General features: G+C 41.6%; 1 protein-coding gene across 3 annotated transcripts in view; it reads left to right on the top strand.

Annotated features, from left to right (window-relative positions):
- The first annotated feature begins 11,940 nt into the window (after nt 1-11,940).
- LOC311023251 (ras GTPase-activating protein 1-like) overlaps nt 11,941-21,628 on the top strand; it is a 389,455-nt gene continuing 379,767 nt past the window's right edge. For 2 of the 3 annotated variants that reach the window (XR_014598202.1, XM_084024958.1), the window contains exon 1: nt 11,942-13,198. Coding sequence is in view for 2 of the 3 variants with exons in the window: in XM_084024958.1 (XP_083881084.1) it covers nt 12,651-13,198 (548 nt within the window). In the remaining variant the exon portion in view is untranslated. Of the gene's footprint in view, nt 13,199-21,628 lie in introns of all 3 variants that reach the window. The other variant, XM_084024957.1, reaches the window with a different exon arrangement.

The following is a 21,628-nucleotide window of genomic DNA, read 5'->3' as shown; positions in this document are numbered from 1 at the left end:
CACGTAGAAGGGTGGAGGGTGGAGGAAGAGAGACAAAGTGTACGCACACAAACACACACACAGTACGCAACCCTCCTTTCCCCTACGATTCAGTAGCTCAGTAAAGCCCAGACGTCGTAAACAGGATTTATGTAATTTAATTAAGCTTTTGTACAATTACCTTTATTTACAGCTGCATGAAGCAGGCAACGGGGAACTCATGGCAGTGTGAGCCAAACAGAGAGGTCGTAATTCCTGTCCTTTACTTCTCATTGTTCCCAAGATATGAGAACAACACTCCTGCGGGCTTTGCTTGGTGGAGCTGCATATTTATACGTACCCACAAATCTGTTTAGATCCCGTGTAATTGTAATTATATGTAATTCATAATTAAGATCTGTAAATCCCACAAAGCCTGTTTCAGGAAATGGATGGCCAGTATGTCTTTAATTGAATATTATTATTAAAACATTGAAATATGAAGCTCCGAATCTATATTTCTGCGTTTTCTCCTTCATCTCCTTTCGATGTACAGCTTTCATTTACACCAATCTGCCTAATTTGTGAGGGAAAGTGTGGCTGACATCTCATAATGGTGATGTACTGTAGTTCCCTGCTTCATTCACAGAGCAGTATAAGGAACCTTGTTTCAGCTTTGATGTTACAGTGCCATCTACAGGCCGGTCTAAACCGTCCCAGGTTTGGGTGGCAGCTGACATGGAAAATATATCAAAATATGTGATTCTTTGTCCGTGTCTGTTTGCTTTCACAGCAACAGAGGCCCTCTCTGACACCTGCTCCCATTCTCTGTGACAAACCGGCAGAACACATGGCAGCGTCTGTGCTGGTTCTCTGCCAGACTCACACAGACGCACCGTGACTGTCGGCATTGTTGTCACTCCATCACACACCGAATGCATCGCGTGGCATTTAATGTAAGATATCAAAACAAGGTCATAAGTGCATGCTCTGTCATTGGCTACAATGGCCTTTTGAATAAGTCGAATGGATTTTGCAGATAAGTGGTACATTGTGTATTCCCCCCCCCCTCCACCCAGTTTCATTAAGACAAAACATCTCTTGTTCTAGGGTTGCAAGATCCGACCAGGAGAGGGGGCTTTATGCACACTATTGCTGCGACTGGAGTCGGACGCAGCATGAAGTCGAGGCAAGTCTCAACATATTTCTGCCAGCCTTCCTGAAGATTATGAAATTAATATAAGTGAATTTAAACATACAGCTGAAATGAGTCAACATTGCTTCAAGTGCTTCTGTGTCAGTAAAAACGTCTTGTAAAGACATTTCAAGTCGAACATGTCTGCTAATACATATATAACTTTAACTCATAACATCTACTTTTATAGCCCAGCAGAATCAGAATGTCTCTAATGGCCTTTCTTTAACCACTCTGAATGCGATGGGACATGAAACTAAGCTCCGAAATGCAACAGGCCCCAGAGGCACTGCCACTGAAAGCAGAGCTTTACTTCACATTTTGGTCCTCATAAAGAGGCTTTTGGATGCTGCTGGCCTGCGGAGGTCTGGGAAGGAAAGTAAAATGAAATCAAAAATAGTAGGACAGAAAGATAAAAGGCAGAAAGAAGAAATAACAGAACAAGACTAGCGAGTCACAGCGCAAACACTGAACCACTTCTCAGTGACCCTCTGTTCCTAAAAAGCTACGTATGGGTTCAACCATACCCCTGCATGTATGTGATGATTGTAATAAAGTTTTGTTTAAACTTAATTCTAGAAAGCCATTTCATAATTGTAGTAGAATTCGGAGAGAAGAGTGTACCCGGTGCTGTATTCACACAATCCTAGATTATGAACTGCCATTGTTGTGGAAATTGAGATGAATAGCAAAAAGCAGCTTCTCTCACTGCTGTAGTCGGTGTCTCGGGGCATTTTAACAGCGTTGTGGAACTTTGGACAGTGTACAAACGGACGGAAAAAATAGTTCCTGTCCAGCCTGTAATGATAAAACCATACCTGCTGATCTGGGAGCTAACCTTCATCCCCCTTTGACTACAAAAAGCCTTTTAAGAGGAACAGCAATAACAATAACTACCCTTTTCAATGATGCACAATCTATTGCCTTGGACCATTATCTTTGATCCCAAGCTGTGCCAGAAGAACAACTATATTATCAATTTAAAATGCAGCAGACTAAAATCAGAGGTGCTGGGACAACTTATACTCCGATTACTGTAAATCTGCTGAGGTAAGGCAACTCTGCAGCTGGAGTTCAGAGGCTGAGAGTGTGTGTTTACAGTAGGGGGTAACAGCATCCGCTCGTACAAGCAGGGAATAGTTTTTAATTAATTGCACAGCAAGTTTCGCCCTCAAGCAAAAAGCTATGCCTGCTCCCGTTTTAGAAAGACTGCGAGAAGATTGCCGCAGGTAAAAGTACAAGCTCGTCGCTGCAGGCCTTTTCCACTCAAAATAAGATCCGTCAAAACAGCTGCATCAGGATCATTACAGTTATGTCACAGAGGCTAGTAGGTCACCTGTCTTGGCTTCTTATAAAAAAATATATATCTTATATATTGGATCAAAGGAGGTCAATTTATTTGGATCAGAAACACAGATGTTAGAAAGAAAGATGATATTTCCAGCTTGTTTCTGCTTCAACACATGGGTTAAGTGCTGAAGATGAATATCCTTCCTCATCTAATGGCTTGTCCTAGATTTCCCCCCACCTGCAGCGCCCTTATTTTTCACTGTTGTGTCTAATCCACTGCTCTTCCACTTAACACAAAACAAAGCCTCCTGCGGTGATACTGTAGGCGGCCCATGGGAGCCGCTCTGTTGAGCCCCAACTTCATCACATTGTAAGTGACACACTTTATATGACATCCATTCCAGGCAGTGAATTACGCCAAATAGATAACAAGAAACTCACCTCTCGCCTCCAAGCACTCTGCTGATTTATAGTGCAATCTACTCCATGATCTAAATTTGTTTTGCATTATTCATGCTTGAATGTATTTTTTATTTTTTTTCAGAGGGATAATTTGCTTGTTATCGAACCACTGAATGACATAAAGAGCTTCACAAGGAACCTGGAGTGGTACATAGCCATTTTGTTTTTGATGTAGTCCAACGCAACTGAAGCGATCAAACAAGATGTTGCTGACAGATTGAATAGTCAGCGTGTGAGTTTATTTCCAGCTACTGTCATATTGTCCCAACCGGCTGTGTAAACTGCAGCTCATGGCATGCAGGGGTCTCTTGATCATACAGTGCCCTCCTCCTATTTCCTGGATTTGCAGCTTTTGTAAATATAAGGCGGCACAGATATTTACATAAATTTCCTTCTAAATCACAAATGTTTGCTATACGTATTACACCAAATATATGTAACCTTTGTATTTTGTTGACATTGACTTTACATCCTCCTTGTTGGGGGTCCCAAACTCTACTGCTCTATGTGTAAAATTAAAAGAATTATTGCACAATCAAACAATTCATTTCTAGACATGTCCATTCAAAATACATTTTTAAGCTATTCTTGTTAAGTCATGACGTTGACAGAACAACACAAGTAAAAGGGAATGAGGTCTCCAGGACAACAAACACTTGAGTTTAAGTTGGTTCAGTTTGTCTCTTGAGCATCTATCTATTAGCCACGCCTACTTTGGATTGAGAGGCAAAGTATAATAAAATGATAGACCATATCATTCTCTCTGAGGTACAACATTCCTAGCCACAGGGAGCCACATCAAGCAGAATGAAACAACATAGATCTCAGTGTTGAACAGTGGGGGGTTACACAGGTGAGAGTAAAACACAGTCAGCCTAAGTGGTAAATCTGCTGAACACAGCACAGATCAATAGGGCACATGCTGTGTTGCCAGGTTGTTACCCCCAAGAGAGGCCCTATGTTTATGTGATCAACTGCCGTGGCATTTACATCACTGTGTCATGTCTCACTCTGGATCCGACATGAATGGAAACATGTTCATTTTGTGCGAACACAAACATGGCGCTCAATTCTGATATCAAGTCATCTCTGTGGAGACACATTTACCGAAAGGGAGCAGTCGATGCATTCATTACCTCACACTGTGTCATACTTCTGCATATATATGAGTAAGATGGTAAAACGTACAGCCTCACTGGGAACAAAGCCCACTGTAAACCTATACATAGCTGTCCAAATGTCTTCTAAATATGAAACATTCACTCCCTGCAGATATGAAACATGTATTCCACGGCTGACTCAGTGGCTATCTGTACATCACAGCAGAGCCCTGTTTACTGCATCTGCTTGTTTGAACAAGTCATAGTAGCCTAAGTGAAAAACATGCCTGCTGTTCTGAAAATTGATAATGGAGAAATCCTGCAGGGTGAGTGAAGATCGCTGCAAAGAAAGGCAAATTACAAGGAGCTTTATAATCCTATCCAGGCTCAGTCCCTAGTCCTGATCCATTCTTTATTGATGTACGCAGAACAAATATCCTGAGGCTAGATATTTGAGTAGGACAAAGGGATCTTTGTTGTGTTTGAGGAATTGCTCAGCAATGCTTAACAAGCAGATCATTTTAAAGACTTGGCCTCTGAAGACTACCCTATGAGAATTAAACCGGGGGATTGTCTCCTTACCTCTGCCCTAATTTCTCATTTTGTCTCACAACAGTATTGATCTGAGCATCCTTCTATGGGGTTTAAGGAAGGAATCCACAGAAAGATTGCTGATGGGATGTTGCTATGATACCACCACTGCTGTGAATAATGCCAATAAAACGCCCAGAGCTTATCAATGATAAAGATTTTTGCAGTGGGAGGATGCTATGCCTGTTTGATAAATGAGCCTCAGTCTTTTTTTATGGGGAGTATAATGTCTGTGACCATGTAGACTATAGAAATAAAACAGGTGTGGTGTGACTATACAAAAAGTAATTTGTAAATGTATGAAATAGTAGAAGAAGAAAAAATTAAATATGTATTTATGTATAAGTACAAAATATGTGGGAGCTAGCAGCCTTCACTGTAACTACACTTTGTGTTCACCATATGTGTAAAATTAATGTTATGAGCATGACATATGTGGTGTGGTGAAGCACAGAAACGCAGACTGTTGTCCTGTCTTCTCCGCGGGAGCGCGAGCTGTGACAGTCAGCATTGAACATGTCTTTGGGGATGCTCCATAATTTACACCGTTCCTTCCTGTGGCCCCGATGAGACACGACAGGAGCCACAGGAAGCTCATGAATTAAACAGAGGGGCCTAAAAGCACAAGGGGAGGGTACAGGGTGATGGGGAGGCCCGAGGAGACAGCAGAGCGCTGGGGCTGCAGATGCAACGCACATGTCGTGGCCTGAGGAGGTGGAGGGAGGGGAGGCGGGGAGGAGAGGACACGCAGGGACAGAGAGAGAGAGATGAGAGGGCAGAGGAAAAAGATTTTTGTTGAAGAAGAAGCAGGAACAGGAATAACATAAATTATCTTTGGTTGTTGTAATGAGACAGGCAGAGAGGAGAGAAATAGCTAAAAGAGCACATCAGCAGTCTTACTTTAGCTAGGGAGACATTAATCTCTTACTGATGCGTATGAAACGCCGGAGTGACGATGATGTCATGCATTCAGCGGACGGTTACTGGGGTGTGTGATGTCTCAGCTGTTGCTCAAATAGGTTGGGCAGAGAGTAGCTTCTGGTGTCAGTCTGCGTGTCCAGATGGATGGGATAACCTCACATTGGCTGTGACTCATCACCTGATGCTGCAAACCAATACACAGTATTAAAAAAAGGCAATACCCTTCCTGTTTCAGGGAAGCGATAAACTGTGTCTGATGGGTATTAAGGTCACAGACAAGGATGCTGCATTCTGATGGATGATTAATTCTTTGCATAAACATCAATATAACCTTTTTACATTATTATATGTTTAAATTCATACATTTATCTCAGGATTATGATGTGGATTTGTACAAACTTGTTTGTGTAATGTCTCAAATACGATGATCTCTCTCTCTCTCTCTCTCTCTCTCTCTCTCTCTCTCTCTCTCTCTCTCTCTCTCTCTCTCTCTCTCTCGTACACACACTTGTTTGTTTTATGAGCGTGATATTTGTAAGTAACGTTTTACAGGATGTGCCCCCAATAACAACCCCTTTCATTGGCCCTCGGGAAGCATGCTGTCCATCTCTTACGGCAGCCCCGGACGGGAAAAAGAACCGCCCATACCGTTGGTGCCAGGGTGATATCATCTCATCGTCAACCTCAAACATGGGCGCCGAGCCACACAGTGCATTTTCATATCGTGGAAGGTCTTCATCCTTCACTTTCCCCTTTTATATTCTGGGCTTTTTTTCCCCCTGCAAATATTAATCCTGCAAAATAAGTGAAATTGGCTTGTCATATAAAATGGGAAGTTGTGAGTTTTATATATCTGAATGGGCGCCAAGTAAATTAAGTTTATTAATTTGAATCTGTAAAATCCTTTTTTTTTTTTAGCTGAACTTAGCTTCTCTTATTGATGTAGTCCATTAGTTGCAGTAGTGATCTGTCTGTGGAGTATCAGTTGTCATTCTACTTGTGCTTGAGTGCTCTTAATTCCCTAGAGAGCCCATCTGGACAGGCACGTTTTTCAAACAACACTGTCACATGTGTCGATGTAAAATTTAGATGCACGCATCACATTTAGGCACTCAATTTAATTGTCGACTTCCATTTACATTCAGTCTTAAACATGTCGAAGCATTAATCTACTTAGTGAAGGAGTGGCATGCAAGCGCATTTACATAAGCAATTTTAACGTTGATAAATCATGTAAAATGATGAAATAATCAGGTCGAAAAACACACACATGAATAGCAGATGACTTGTGATCTCTGCCAAAACAGGAAGTGATGTCCCAGTTGACCCTTTTAACTCCAACTCACAAACATCAAGAGGCTAATATGTGATGAGGGTGGCAGTGGGAACAATTTAGATTACATCAAAATCCTGTCGGGCAAAAATAATTCACATAACACATCCGAAAAAGAAATTTAGCACGAAAATCTCAGAATGTCTGTCAATATCTGTGTGTGTTCACATATATTTCCGCTAGAGACTTGTTGCAACAGAGCTCTCTGGTGACATTCAGAATAATATTTAGTAGTCACTGCTGATGCTGCTGTAGATGTCAGTCAATATGAGATAAATATTGATAGCAGTGTTGATTTTCCAGAAACGATGCTGCAGCAGTCGTTAAATTCGTCAAGTCATTGCATATTCTACTCGTACTCAGTCTTGTCAAAGTTGTTCTCATATCAAAAATCCAAAAGTTGTGCATGCAAAGAGCTGCCCATTTTTACCGCCATCCCTCTCTAAAAGTGTGACTGAGGGGACCATGTGCTCCCCCCCCCCCCCCCCACCCCCCTCTCATGAACGCTCTGCCCATATGTGCATTCGAGTGGCAGCTGCAAACTCCCCCGCTGTCCCTCTGAAAAAAGAAAGTGAAAAACAGCCCCTTGCACCACAGCCAAAGCAGGAGAGCGTTTCTGGTCAGAGCGTGGCTGCCAATGAGAGTGTCAGGAAGAGTCATGGCTTCTGGGCTCTATATTGTTGTGGAAAACAGTAAACCAGTCATTTTTAAAGACTCGGCCGTCTGCAGTGTTTGCTTATAAAGAAGGAAAGGCTCTCTTTTGTGTAACTTTGCACTGTTTTGTGATTAAGTCAATGCATTAATTGTGCACACACAACCTGCAGTTATCCACTAATAAAGCACCACAGTGGCCTCCCATCTGCCTCCTCCAAATCCCCTTGGGGAATGCAGGAGGTGTAGAACAGCTGACTGGGCCATAGCCTGCTCAACACATTAGTAACTCAGTGATACAAGGACGCCAGGCGGGCACATATTGAGGCAACGCCAGAGGATGTCTTATCAGGCGGCAATTAGAATATTACAAGACAAGTGTGTAGGCAGAGAAACAAATGCAACACACCAACATGGAGCAGGCCTCACGACTTCACAACTCTCTGTTTTACATACACCACAACACTCGATGTAATGTCACACACACACACACACACACACCAGAGACAGACAGACGGACCTTCTGCCTACTGCAGCAGCATAATACCCATCTTGTGCGAAGGAGGAACCGAAGTCATGTGAATTGTTGGTATACTAAACAGATCAAATGAAATGTCACGGGGAAAAGAAGAAAAAAAAATACAAAACTGGAACTAGCAACAGAAAGTAAAAGCCCAAAAATATCACGGTGCTCTGATAGGATGAAACATGCCGAAGATAAATTATACAAAACATATTCCCAAACACAATTTATAGATTATTAAAATAGATTTTAACGTGAGCTAATGTATGTGGATCGACAGCAAACACTACATCCTGGCACGATCTGAGACATATTCACAGAAACACGCTCACTGGAGTTCTTTTTTCAGATGACCACTTAAGTATTCATGTCACATCTTGGAAATTCGCATTGATAATTCACATATGCCATTAAACTTTAAGCATTTGGGCTGACATTGGACATGGAATGGAAAGGTTTCCATGAATCCCATGAAAGTAATGTTGGAACCCAAGCCCAAAGCTCCTGGGGAAATTTGCTCACGCTATCCACCCATGCGATGCTCACTCCCTTTTTAAAACTTTTATGTTAATCTGGTGATTTATTCACACAAGTCCTGATGTGCCTGCAAGTGTCCTCATCCTGAGTTAGGGAATAGAAGTCAAGCGGGCTTGTGCACTGACCCTGGAGCATGAAACATACATGTAAATGTGTGTATTTCCTCTCAGAGACTAAAGGGTTATTTGGTTGACACACCTGAAGATTTTGCTAAAGGAGGCATATGCTTATGTGTGTGTGTGTGGGTGTGTGTGAGAGATCGAGAAAGGAAGTCTAAGTGCATTTGTAGCCTGTCACACTAACTGCCGTGTTACATTTTATATCTAATGTATGACTTTAGACGCACACACCTTACCGCACAGGATGAAATACGACTGACACACACTCAGGCCAGGATTGCTGCAACAGTCTGTGCACTTTGTTCAATCCAATGACAATAATAATTTTGTTATTCAAAACTAACACGATCAAGAACAAATAATTACTAAATCATGAATTAACATTTACCAGTGTAAGCGGTGGAGTTTATTTTTTAATTACATTAAAAGGCATGGTGCTGCGGTGCCACATCACAAGTAACATGTCAGCAAATGCAAAAAAAAAAAGTGCATTGTCTTCAAAAGCACAGGAGGGTGGGGAACTTCCCATAAGGGCAATGAACCGTTATGATAATATGACGATTAATATGGATGAGGGCCTTCAGTTGACACCCACTCCGGCTCTTGTGGTAGTTCTGACATCAGCGCCCGTCCTCGAATCTGACATCGCAGTTATGCTGAAACGGATCAGAACAGCCATGCTGGCCTGCCGTTCTCCTTCACACACTTTTCCTCCCCTAGGCAGACTGTCAGTGCCAAGAGGAAGCCAACATAACACAGTAGAGAGATGCAGAGGTGAAGACAAAGACATGAAGGCAGAATCACACAGATATAGACAGCATTGCAATCTACATGCATAGTGAGGTTTGATTTTGGACTTGGTTATTTTACCTCTACAGATATGAAATCTCACGTCTGGGTCAGTGGTTGAAGTCGAGAATGGTTACTCCACCTCCCAGCTGGCCATCTCAAATCGTCCGTCTACCAGGGAAAGGTGATTAGACCCATCCTGTCTGCAATCTCATTACACTGAAAACAATCTACAGCACACAATCACACCGCCACACAGAAACAAAGGAAGATCCTGGTCCTCCAGATTACACCACCATATAAAGCCAAATGAGGACGAGTGACCCAGCAGCCATGAAGCCTAAGGCATGGCCATACACTATGCAACAGCAATACTGTCTTGAGACCAGGCCGTTGTGCCACTTCAAGAGCCCACTCACGTTGAAGTCCCCTGTGCTTAATGAGCATACTTGAGTGTATGACAACAGCTAGAGGTGCATGTTTGTTTGCGTGTCAACATCTGAGTTATTTGTGCGTTTCAAGTAGAGTAGCTTTCATGGTTACATGTCAAGTCAATGTCAGTCTTTAGATTTTACAGTCCACTGACCTTCTGTGTCACGGGTCTTAAGGGAAGCCTGTTCTGTGGTGGAAAATATAGGCATCAGCTCCCTAAAGTGGCAGTTTTTCCCACCCTGGCCTGTCCACCTCTTTCTATCTATCTAACGTGACAGGAATGTCGAATCGCAGTGCAAGAAACAGAAAGATGAAAAGACAGAAGGATTCAAGGATCATTTACTGGCATTGTGGAACACATTGAAGTGCAGTTGTAGCTCATTTGCCACACAAGACAAACTCGACAAATAAAACAATAGAAAAACAGTTGTGCGATCCTGTAATGTATTTTTTAATTTGCATCAGAAGGAATGTAAACAGCAGCAACAAAAGCAATTCTCTGGGCAGAAAACACAGCCGGCATCATAATGTTGAAAATTCGACATCAGGCAAATATTGTCCATCTAAACTCTTAGCCCCAAGCATCATTGATAAACACAGAGTCCAACTCTGCACTCTATCCTGCAGCATGCCCGTCAAGTGCAGAAAGTAAAACTCTGGCAAGTGAGAAGACAGTGGAGGTGATATCAAGACATCTTTTCTCTTTTTTTTTTACAATACCAGTTGCTCTGAGACAGATCAGTGTGGAGGTGGAATGATATTGGCAGCTGCACTGAGGGCACGACTGTGAGCGGAGACCAACTCTGGCCCACTGCGGTAGCTTCTCAACACTATGCAAACTCTATCAGGTCAAGTTTAGCCCACGGCCGACTTGCTGGAGCTTTCAAATCGACTTCCCAGCCTGACAAGTACATTTGAATGATTACACAGGCATTTAAAGCTTATCTGGATCATAATTTACATAAAACCTCACCGTAAACTGTTATGATGCATGTGTTTATGTCCGCTGAGTGTGCTCGGTTAACATTCTCTTTCACTAACTTAAAAAAGTGTGTACTTTTTAGTCACCTTTTTCCAAATGATCCTGTTAAACTCTGCTCTAAAGCAAATGTGGTGTTGTTATTTATAATATTTAAATAAAATGTGAAAACATTTAAATGTAACATACAGACATGACTGGGCCAACTGCTAAAACTGTAAAAACATAGGTGAAAAATGCACTAATGTTTATTCAGTGGTCACTAAAACCAAGACTTCTACCAACAGACATGAGCAGACGTTTGTTAACTTCCATGTTGATGCTCTGCCAGGCCTGCGCTGCAGTCATCTCCACTCCACAATTGTGAGAAAAAAAAATGGAATTTTGGAAACAAATCTAATATCAGAATAGTTGGCATTTATTTTTCTGCGAATTGAATAATTGATTAGTAGACTTATCCATGCAGCTCTAATTGTTGGATTGAAGCAGAGCAAAGCGCACAATCAAGCATTGTCCTGCTATTATGCTTGTTCCTGGTCGTTAATTTTTGTTATGTCAGTACATTGAGAGAGATGCAAAAAACAAGTCAAATTCCTTATGTGCACACATGCCTGGCAAATGAAGGCAATTCTGATAGATAATAGGATTATCAATGAATCCTGTCCTTATCAATCTAGCCTTATTTTTCCAGTTCCTATTTGCATAGTTGATGATAGTCTAACCCTTACTCATCAGGCAACCAAATGTGACATTATGGTTGACTGCTTCAAAACAACTTATCAAAGGTATCAACATGTTTGCATAGCATATAGCCTCGTTCAACATCATATAATATAGAAAAATGGAAAATATGCAGGCTTATATTTCAAATGTTAGAAGCCCATTTTTGACTAACAGATAGCCTTTAAACTCCAGCTCTGTTTTCGACCTTCTCTGATAAATAATTATGAATGTGTATTTTAGGCAATGGGAATGAATGCCATCCCAGAGCACTGATTGAAGATGACATGGATTGAACCGGTGCCGCTCTGTGTTCACTTGGCTGTGTCTGCTCGGCGACTGGAGCGGAGTGAGAGAGGGAGGGGAGAAAGAGAAGCGCAGCAGCGGGCAAGCCACCAGCCCCGAAACACAGAAATAAACGCGAACTTAGCTTGTATACGCAAAAATAATTTACTTTGACGACATGGTAGTTCGCACAGAACAACGGGGATTTGGGCGATAAGGCTGGGTCGTTTGTGGACTATATTCAAGACGGCTGGAAACTCAGGAGGAAAGAAAACAACAACACTGGAAAAAAAAGACGGGGGTTACAACAGTGACAATAAAACAACACTCCCCGACAAGTGGTCTGCCCTGTGCCGAGGGTGAAGTCAGAACAAAATAACCGCAAATATTGGTGAATTTATATTTTTATTTGTAACATTTTAAATGCTAGTTTCGTGATAGCGTTTCGTCGTGAACTTTAAACTCAGGAAACAATGAAGACATAGCGAGCAAGAACTCATCAAGTGTCTCGAAGCTGCTAGCCATCCCGCTAGCGTTAGCTTGGCTATCTTGTAGCGAGCGAATGCTAGGTAAAGCTAACACTCGCTAGCGCGGCCAAGTAAGCTAAGTTAGCTTGTCGGCTAACGTTAGCTGGCTAGCTAAACGCGTTTTGAGAAACTTTTGGTGTTGTTTCCCCAGAGCCCAAACACTGAAGGAGTATTGTAACAACAGAGGGGAAGGGCAGGTTCCCTTCTGGACTTTTCCCCCTCTCTATATTGCCCGAATATGATGGCTACGGAGGTCAGCAGTGAGGATACGGGCTCGGTCACGACAGGGACAGGGGTGGCAGGCGGAGGAGGCCCGGAGACGGCCCCTTTTCCCTACTATCCCAAGCCGAGCAGAGTGCGAGTCACCGATTTGGGACAAGGACCAGCACCATCACCAAGCCTCCGCCAACACTCAAACACCTTTCCGGACCCACTTCCCGACATGAGCATGACCTACCCCACGTCTAGTGGGGATATGACCGGACCAGCGCTTTCCGCAACAGGGAGTGGCGGAGAAGGAGGTGGACATTCAGTTTTACAAGGAACAAGCTCAGGAACCGTGGGCGGCATTTGCTGCTCTCCCACTTCGGAGGGTCCAGCTAGTCGGATTTCACCTACATCAACAGGCCCGGATGGAACCACTGACTTCCCCCCACTGCCACCACCTCCTCCCCCTCCAGGCTGTGGGGTGCCCGGTGGCACTATGGATGAAAGCGACATGCAGGATGGACCGGAATACGAGGAAGAAGAGGTGGTGTTCCCTCTCTCTGCACCTCCCACCAACCAGTAAGTATACTACCAGTACAATCAGGTCAACAAATCAGCGTTTTTCAAGCATTCTGCACTTTTTCTTGCGTTCACTTCCTTCCTGCCGTCATACACTTGAGGTCTGAATTTTACTTTGTGTTGACCACTGCAGGTTCAGTAATATCTTGTGATACTAACAGCTATCATCATTTATGATCTACATTTACACCCCATAATCATTACCCCATGCACTGTGGATTTTTATAACCGATAACTGTTACTAATAACACTTTTGACCATGAAATTAGACCCAATTTAACATCTTCACTATTGGATATATTTTTCACATTTGCAAACTCATCATACTTTTTGGGAAAATAATCTAAATAACTCGCATCCATTGTATTGACAGCTGAATGTGACATTTAATGACACACTGAGTTGTCATTTAGACAGTCAATATACTACTAATAATAATATAATATACTATACTATATTACTGTTTATTAACTAAAACCATTTATAAGCAATTATCCTTTTGCATTTGTAAGAAAGCTTAAGTTAATAAATTATTTTTTGACTGATTTCTGACTGGTCCAGTGTTGAACTGCAGCCACATAGAACACCTAAGCAGTATAGTTATTTGTCTTATTGTTTGCATTTAAGCACTGTGCTCTCTAATGCTACATTGGAAATAGATGAGTTTGGAGAACAAATTTACAATCCTCTGACTTAATAGACACCATGTGTCAGAAATATTACATTTTGTTTGTGATTAAGGTTAAGCAGAAAAAAAGTATGTTACCCTTTATAATTTGCAGTATGGAAATTGCATCATAAGCATTGTATTTTAGAGTTGCATCTCTAATTATAGGCATTTTTTATGAATTTATCGAGCATGCACAAAAGCACATGCCCAAACGCGTGTGTGCTAGTGTTGTAATAACCTAAATATGGCCCTCCCATTTGTTACAGTCTCATTAGAGAACTGCTGAGCTTTGTCATTTCTGGCCCTCATACTGTAAGATATGGAAGTGACTGGGCCTAGAGTGTGGAATCAGCTCTTATTTTAGGGGCCACTCTATATCTCCCTGTCAGAATACAGAAGAAGGGGAAGGCTAACGTTTCACCAATCTTGCCTGTACTCGTAATGAATAAGCCCTAAGTGGAACTGCAGTTGAATCCAGGTTCTTGCATATCGTTCTACTGTGGAAGTAGTAGTTTTGCCAAGGCAGACATCTTCATGTGTGTGCAGTCGGATTCCAGTTTGCAGGGTTGCCAGCGAGCCAGTGGAACAGTTGTCACTGATTTTCGTTGGTCTTGCTTTTTTCACAATGAGAGTCTTGTAGTCAAATGTTTATCTACCACATCCACTAACACACATAACTGAATGCTGGTGAGAGTCAAAATGAATCTCCTTACTCTCTCACGCTTGCCTACTCTGAGATGCTTTACTCAACCGAGTTGTGAAATGCACATACGCAACACAAGCTTTTCCTCTATATTGAGTTTGTGGTTTTGGTGAATTGCTTGTAGTGGTGATGAATGTTCCGGAAAGCTAAACCACATTTCTTTAAAGTTTCTAGTTATTATTACGCTGCAATTTCCCAATAGGGGTTGTCACATGTACGGTGGTGTTTATCAAAATAAAGGCTGAGATTTGTAGAAGGATATCAACAAAACATTTTGCTCTTATCATATACTATATCCTTTCTTTCAGGCTTCATACTTGTAATTGACAACTACTTACTATTATCAGATAATTTCATCCAGTGAACATCAGGGTAAAAAAAAATTGAGGTCAAATGGTCATTGTAGAATATGTGTAGCCTCATCATGAGAACACCTGCGATTGGCAGTATGCAAGGTCAGACACAGACTCTTCTAAGAGCTAGGCATCCAGCCTTCATTCATCCTATTGTATGGCAGTGGATGCTTCTTGAGAACAGAGGAGTTTTAAGGTGCTGCCATCGCCTTGTGATGATGACCCAGTTAAGGCGAGGATCTGTCCCCCCTTTAGATTTGCCACTGATCCACTGTGATAGATGGGGCTGATATGTGGACCCTCTCATGTCTTATCCAGTGGTGTTGTTTTATAGATGATGCCTATTCTAAAATACAGTGATTCAGGCAAATGCATCACAGTCATGGGCATAGCTCGTAGTCTTGGCCTGGAGGCAATATAGTGAAACTCATGGTAAAACGTATGGCATATCAACTTATCTTGTGTGACATTATGTATGTGAACGTGCAATCTATGTGTAATACACAACACATGATGTGTGATGGAATTTGTCTTTTGTTTGTGCCTTTTAATAGCACATGCCAGAGGCAAATCTACTATTGGTAGCAGTGGGTGTTATATTCACAGCTAATTTCCCTGAATGATTCTGAATTTCACCTTGTCGTTTTAGGTGTGTAGCTTGCTGTGTACGCCTCCTGTAATCGGGCTCCAAGGCTGATATTGTATTCCTCTGAGTTATGTTAGCAGCCTACAAAATGCATGTTGGAAGAGTGATGGTGGGAAAACTTCCACACCGTTGCAAATGGTCCCACAGTGTGTTTTACAGTGAAATCTAAACTTGCAGAGTGCAGTAGAGTGAAAATGTTTGTGAGAGAAAGACAAACAACAGACACATTCAGTCACACCTCTGTACAACAGTGTGTCATTCATTCATAAACAATGGCTGCAGCAATGCGATAAAAATGTCACACTGATGATAGCTTAACGAAGAGGCAAAAGTGAAGATGTCAGGTGACCCTAACAGTGTGCATTCCTGCTGCAATTAGAAACCTCAGACCCAGTGTATGAGCTTAAACAAACAGCACATTGGGAAATGAGTAGCTGATTTCGAGTTTCCACGAAGATTAGCAAGGATTTTAAATCATGAAGGGTTTCCCCGAGGAGGTGGTGGTAGGAGGAAGGAGAAAAAACAAAGGGAAAGAAAAGATTTTGAAGATCAGCGACTGTGTGAATGAGTTTAGCAGTTGGCTGTGGAAACATCTCTCTAACTGCAGTGTTAATTGAGCAGCCACACAACCTAATTGTCCTTCGTTTAGGGAGGTAGAGACAGTGGAATTCTGAAAAGGCACAAGGATCATGTCCCATAGCTTAACAAGGTTATTTCCTGATGGTGATTGTTTCCACAAGCCAAAATGTTACTGCACTTATATAACAAAGCACAGTCTTATTAATGGAAATGGATCAGTCATTACACAGTTTTGATGACTGGTGTGCCCAGTTATTAGTATTAAGCCTGTAATTTCCTGTTGTGCATTTTTGAAATTACTGTAATGCTCCTCGTTGGAAAGTTATACAGTGCAGCTTATATAGAACTGTGTTTGCATCTCGTTGCACAACTGCCCCCTCAGTCCTCTAACTGTTATAGCGAATGATGCACAGGCTTAGGGTTGGTTAACTGGGCCTCATTGATTGAAATACCAGTCCCTCTTTTATTGCTCTAAGGTCTTTGCTGCGTATTGATAAGGCACAGTCTATGGTTTCCATGCATTTGTAATGTGTTACACAACGTCCTGTCATGCCCTTCTAATACCCACACTGCCTTGCCTTTTCTCTCTTACATCCTGTTTTCAAGACTTCTGAGCCACTCATTGTGGCCTTAACAGGATCCTCCAAAGCATTTCAGTTGTGTTTGACAATACCCAGTAGTTTTTATTTGAACGACTCCACATCATTTAGGTGTCCTGAATAATAAGTTGTGAATCGCAAATGTTGCAGTGCCAGGTTAATCATAAGCACGGTAGTACTACAGGCAGGACTTCCTGCACAATGAGAATAATAAAAGTTATTTTAAAAGAGTTATTTTAACAGTGTTGACTTTGCATAGTTACTTGTACAAAAGGGCAGCCACATAACTTAAAAAAGCTAGTGTTGCACATTTCCATTTTATTGAGATGCACCGTCTGTCTTGTTTGTTTAAGTTACTCCACAATCAGTTTGACAAGAAATGATGGCTTAGGATGCATTCATTCACACGTTTGATCGGTGAGTACGCATTATTTAGGCTGGTGTAAAACTTTGATTTCCACATGTAGATCCTGATAATGCACTGATAATGCAGGATGACAATCGCCCAGACTGTCCTATCAATGAGTTACATTTGGTATACCTTCATGTTCACTCCTCTTGGTTGGTTTGTGAAACATCCGGACCAGAGCTAAAATGGAAAAATGTCTGGACCCAATGAGCCAAACTACAGGTGTGGAAGGACCCTTAAAATCTATACGAAGAGAATGTTCTTAACTTGATGCCCTGCTTGTAGAAATCAAGAGCACAGGATGAATATTGTAAGGGGAGATGACAGTGAAGCCTATTATCACTGTTGTAATGATGTTATTTCAGGAAGGCTGATTCACAGCAGGAAAGCGGAGATGTCTGCTTTCGTCCCTGTGTGTCTGGCTGGGCATTAAAATGATGACAGTTTGTGAGCATTCAGGCTGATTAAAGCTGAAGATGCATGGATGGGCCTTTCCAATCTCTACAGAAATGTTCATTTTGAATCTGCCCCTATGTGCTGCTCCATCATTTGCAAAGCAAAAGGAAAAACAATTCACAAATGCTGTCAGGCACCTCTCCACCTTTCTCCCATTGTGGAAACTTGAGCCCACAGATATGGTTAAAGGATCACAATTAACATAATAGATGTTTGGTGCTTCTATTAAAAGCTCTGATGTTTGTTCATTTAATCAAAGAGTGCTTGGTATGGGATGGAAACGAGTTTAAAATGTTTAGGGTGAGCGAGAGTCATGCTTATGTGTGTTTAATTGTTAAACATGGTTGAAAAGCAAGGTGTATAATGTACTGTATCAGGCCAATGAGGGTCACAAGATTGTGTGATTCTATCCACTGATGCACATCTGTGTATTTGACTGTTCATGGGCAGCACATAAATGTGTATTCATACAGTGAGATGCCACTCCCTACTCTTTCTGTCCCAATGCTTCAAAAACCAATAGGCAGCATGCTCATGATGCGTGACTTTATGAGAGAGAAAGAGGGGAGGGTAAGAGAAAGTCAGAGCAGGATGAAGTGGGAGCAAAGACGACAGGACTAGTTTGCTTCGGGTTCTGAAAGACCAATTTCATCAGAAATAGCATCGGAGGGATAATGGAACCATACAATATCCTCCAAATTTCCTGAAATTAGTCTGCACATTCCAACTAAATGCATGTGGGGTGTGCATCTTTGCATCTTACCTCCCTGGATGTTGCTCACTGACACTAGTGACGGGAGATAACTCTATCAAGGTGGCAGCAGGGTCACATCATCATGCCTTTTACGGATTTAGAGCTACTTTTGCTCTGCTTTCCACATCGGAGAACACTATTTTTGCCTGGCCAGCAGCAGTATCAGTGGAGTGGGTGCACCTTGTGAGACCACGGGACCCAGGAGGGAGATGCAGCAGAGGGCAAACTCGGCGTAAGTGGGGCATCAAATCACCCTGGAACTCTAACCTCCCGACAGTGGGCGGATAGAACGAGCTGAACTCATTATGGACAGTTTTTTTTAAGATTCCAATTTTACTGTAGTAAAATATTGTTTGTTTAAAAGGCAAATCAGTGAGTGTGTGTGCAGTTTATGTATTTAATATGATTCCAGGGACTTCTTCTATGAGATCGTTTAACCAACTGTGATCATCTGACATTTCAGTTGGAAAAAAAAATCACAGGAAATCTACGATGGATATTTATTTTGAAAAGTGTTTACTGCATAGTCAAAGACTCATAATATTCACACATTTCACACACCTGACATATTAAAGACAGGAAAGGTCATAATCCATGTGTAACTACATGGTATTTATGAGAGTAATGGAATATATAGGCTCTATTTAGTACACCGTTTACTGACCATTACATTTGTGTGTAGAAAACATGTTGTGCTCAGTACCCTCTTTAGAAAGCGGGCAGATCCAGTGAGCTTTCAATCGCTAATGTACAGTAATGCAATGTTTCATTCATTTTGAGACTGATGAGGGCTGACAGTACGTCTGTGGAGATGTTTGAGTACAGCTGCATCCATCAAGACAGCAGAAGAAGATGAAGAAGAGAGACATGAGCTGGAGCAAAAGAGTTTGCAAAGAGCTTAATGAGAGACAGACAGACTGACGGAGAGACGATGTCCAACTCACTCAAGTCACAGTAATCTGTGTCTGTCCTGTTAGTCTTATTGCCCTAGGCTCCAGCAAACAGGAAACAACTGAATTTTCTAGCATGTGATAACAATAAAGCTGTACATAAAGTGGAAGGGCAGAAATGGTAGACTGCTGTTGTGAAATCTTAATTTGTATTTATAGTAGTTTTTAAAAAAATGCATAATTCCCATTAAATGGTGAAATCCTACCCAACATACTCTGGGTATCATTCCCTTTTAAAAAGAGTCCCGCCAAGACTTGGTGTCCTTTTCAAACCATAGCTTGTCATTGCTTAAATGTCTACTATTTTTGGCAATGATTCCACCTTGGGATGACAAATGTCACCTCATCAGTCGATTGATGTTATTGCCCGTTATTACCTCTTTATCCATTTCTAAGTCCTTGCGTATTTCCTCCTATGGGGATACAAAATGCAGAATGCAGGTATTGCTGTCTTCCAGTCCCGCCTTAAACACCCTGATAATTAGTTTGGTGCACATTAATGACTCAAGCAATGCGAGCAGTGTATGCTATTTAGCCTCAAGTGTATTTATATTGCTGTATAAAACTTCAGCTGTTGCCTATTTACATCAATGATATGCATGAATGATATTCCCTCATATATCATGCAGTTACAGGACAAATTAGGCTTGTTGGGTTCCATTTGATTTCTAAATTAAAACAACCTGATTACAGAAATGTCTAATTAAAAAAAATTCTAGAACATATTATGTTCCCCTTCTGTAAAACATTTACTTTGGTCAACTTTTTAAAAGTTTCTCTCAAACAATTTTCAATTGATTCTGTTATTTATATATCTCCCATTCCAGTTGGAAGAATAGAACTACACTGTTCACTCAGTGTGCTCTCTGTGGCTTCATGTTGCCACAGGTTGTTCTTTACAAATCAAAAGCTGTAAACTGTGAGAAAACCACAGTGAGGCTTCATGTGGCTCAACACTACAGGCAAAATCCAACGGAACAGAATGTCACTCCTGTCTTGTCAGAGCTCTTGTGATGCAATATTTTTAAGGCATTCAGCCTTAAAATATAGCCAGAAGCATTGTATACGCAATAAATCATGCTCCCGTGTTTGTTGGAGCCTAAACCCTATATTTTGGCAACTTGCCCAAGCTCACAAAGCTTGTTCAATTTCAGCAGCACACTGTCATCATGACACAATTAGCTGAACTATGCATATAACTTATGGTGCTTACTAGTATGCCAACAGTAACAGCTGAAAGGATTCCTTTTTGCAATCTCAAAAATGAAGTGACTTAGTGGGTGCCTTGTGTGAAATTGAGGTTCAGGATGTGGGCAATGGAATGAAGGATGACTTTGTCAGGGACTCCTCCTGCTCACTCACCTCAACCGTTAGAAACATATTTTGGTGTGGTGTTATTGACAGGTAGTTGTTACTTGCTTAGTGTAGAAAACAGTAATTTGCCATGCATGTGAGTTGCCACAATACCTTGCATTCAGGTCTTTGCACACTTATCTATCAATTTATTATTAAAATGTCTTTATTGGAGGATTTTCGAAGGGGTCTTAAAAAAACAAACCGAAACCTAACTGGACAGTGTGTTTCAGTTAAGCTATTTTGGTTGACTTTGTGGAAACTCAGTGCACTGCAGAGAGATTAATACCTTATCCTGAGGTGAGAGTCCATAGAGGAGAGAACCAGGACGTCATTGGGCTGCTCGCTGTTCATGTACTGACACGACAGGGCATTCCTCAACGCGGTAGTGGTACTGTATCCTATCAGTGATGTCTTGGCTTATGCTCATTACAGCCTGTTTTTCACAACACCTTTTCTGCCTAGTTTCCACACCCCATCATGGACAGTGTGATTTAAGGTTTCAATGTCTTAGCTCCTATATTAAACTGCACTAGTGTGTGTTGTACAGTGAAAAGCATCAACAGTTTCACAAAATATGAAATACCACATTTTATTTTCATTCTCTGCTGAAGGTGTAGACACAAAGACATTCAGGGTGTCTCTGTTAGATGTATGGTAAATAAAATAAAATAAACCGGGCTCCTGGAATAATGTAGATGACAACAAATCCACATGGTTGGGGTTGTTATGGCAACACAGGCAATGGTGTACAGCGGTGAAGTAAATGAATACGATAGCTATACAATATTTTGTTTACAAACAAAACATATGGCAAAGCAGCCTGACCCAGCATGTAAACCGGTGGAATGTTTGTTTGTTTTGAGTACAGATACCTGAGAAACAAGACTGGCTTATAAAGTGTACGAACCTGCTTGATTTGACAACCCAATGAATGGTATGCCAATGCGTGTATTTG

The sequence above is a fragment of the Eutrigla gurnardus genome (genome assembly GCF_963514095.1).
Source record: "Eutrigla gurnardus genome assembly, chromosome: 13".
In the NCBI taxonomy this organism is placed as follows: Eukaryota; Metazoa; Chordata; class Actinopteri; order Perciformes; family Triglidae; genus Eutrigla; species Eutrigla gurnardus.
Note: the sequence above shows the minus strand (reverse complement) of the source record. Positions and strands in the feature narration are given on the sequence as shown.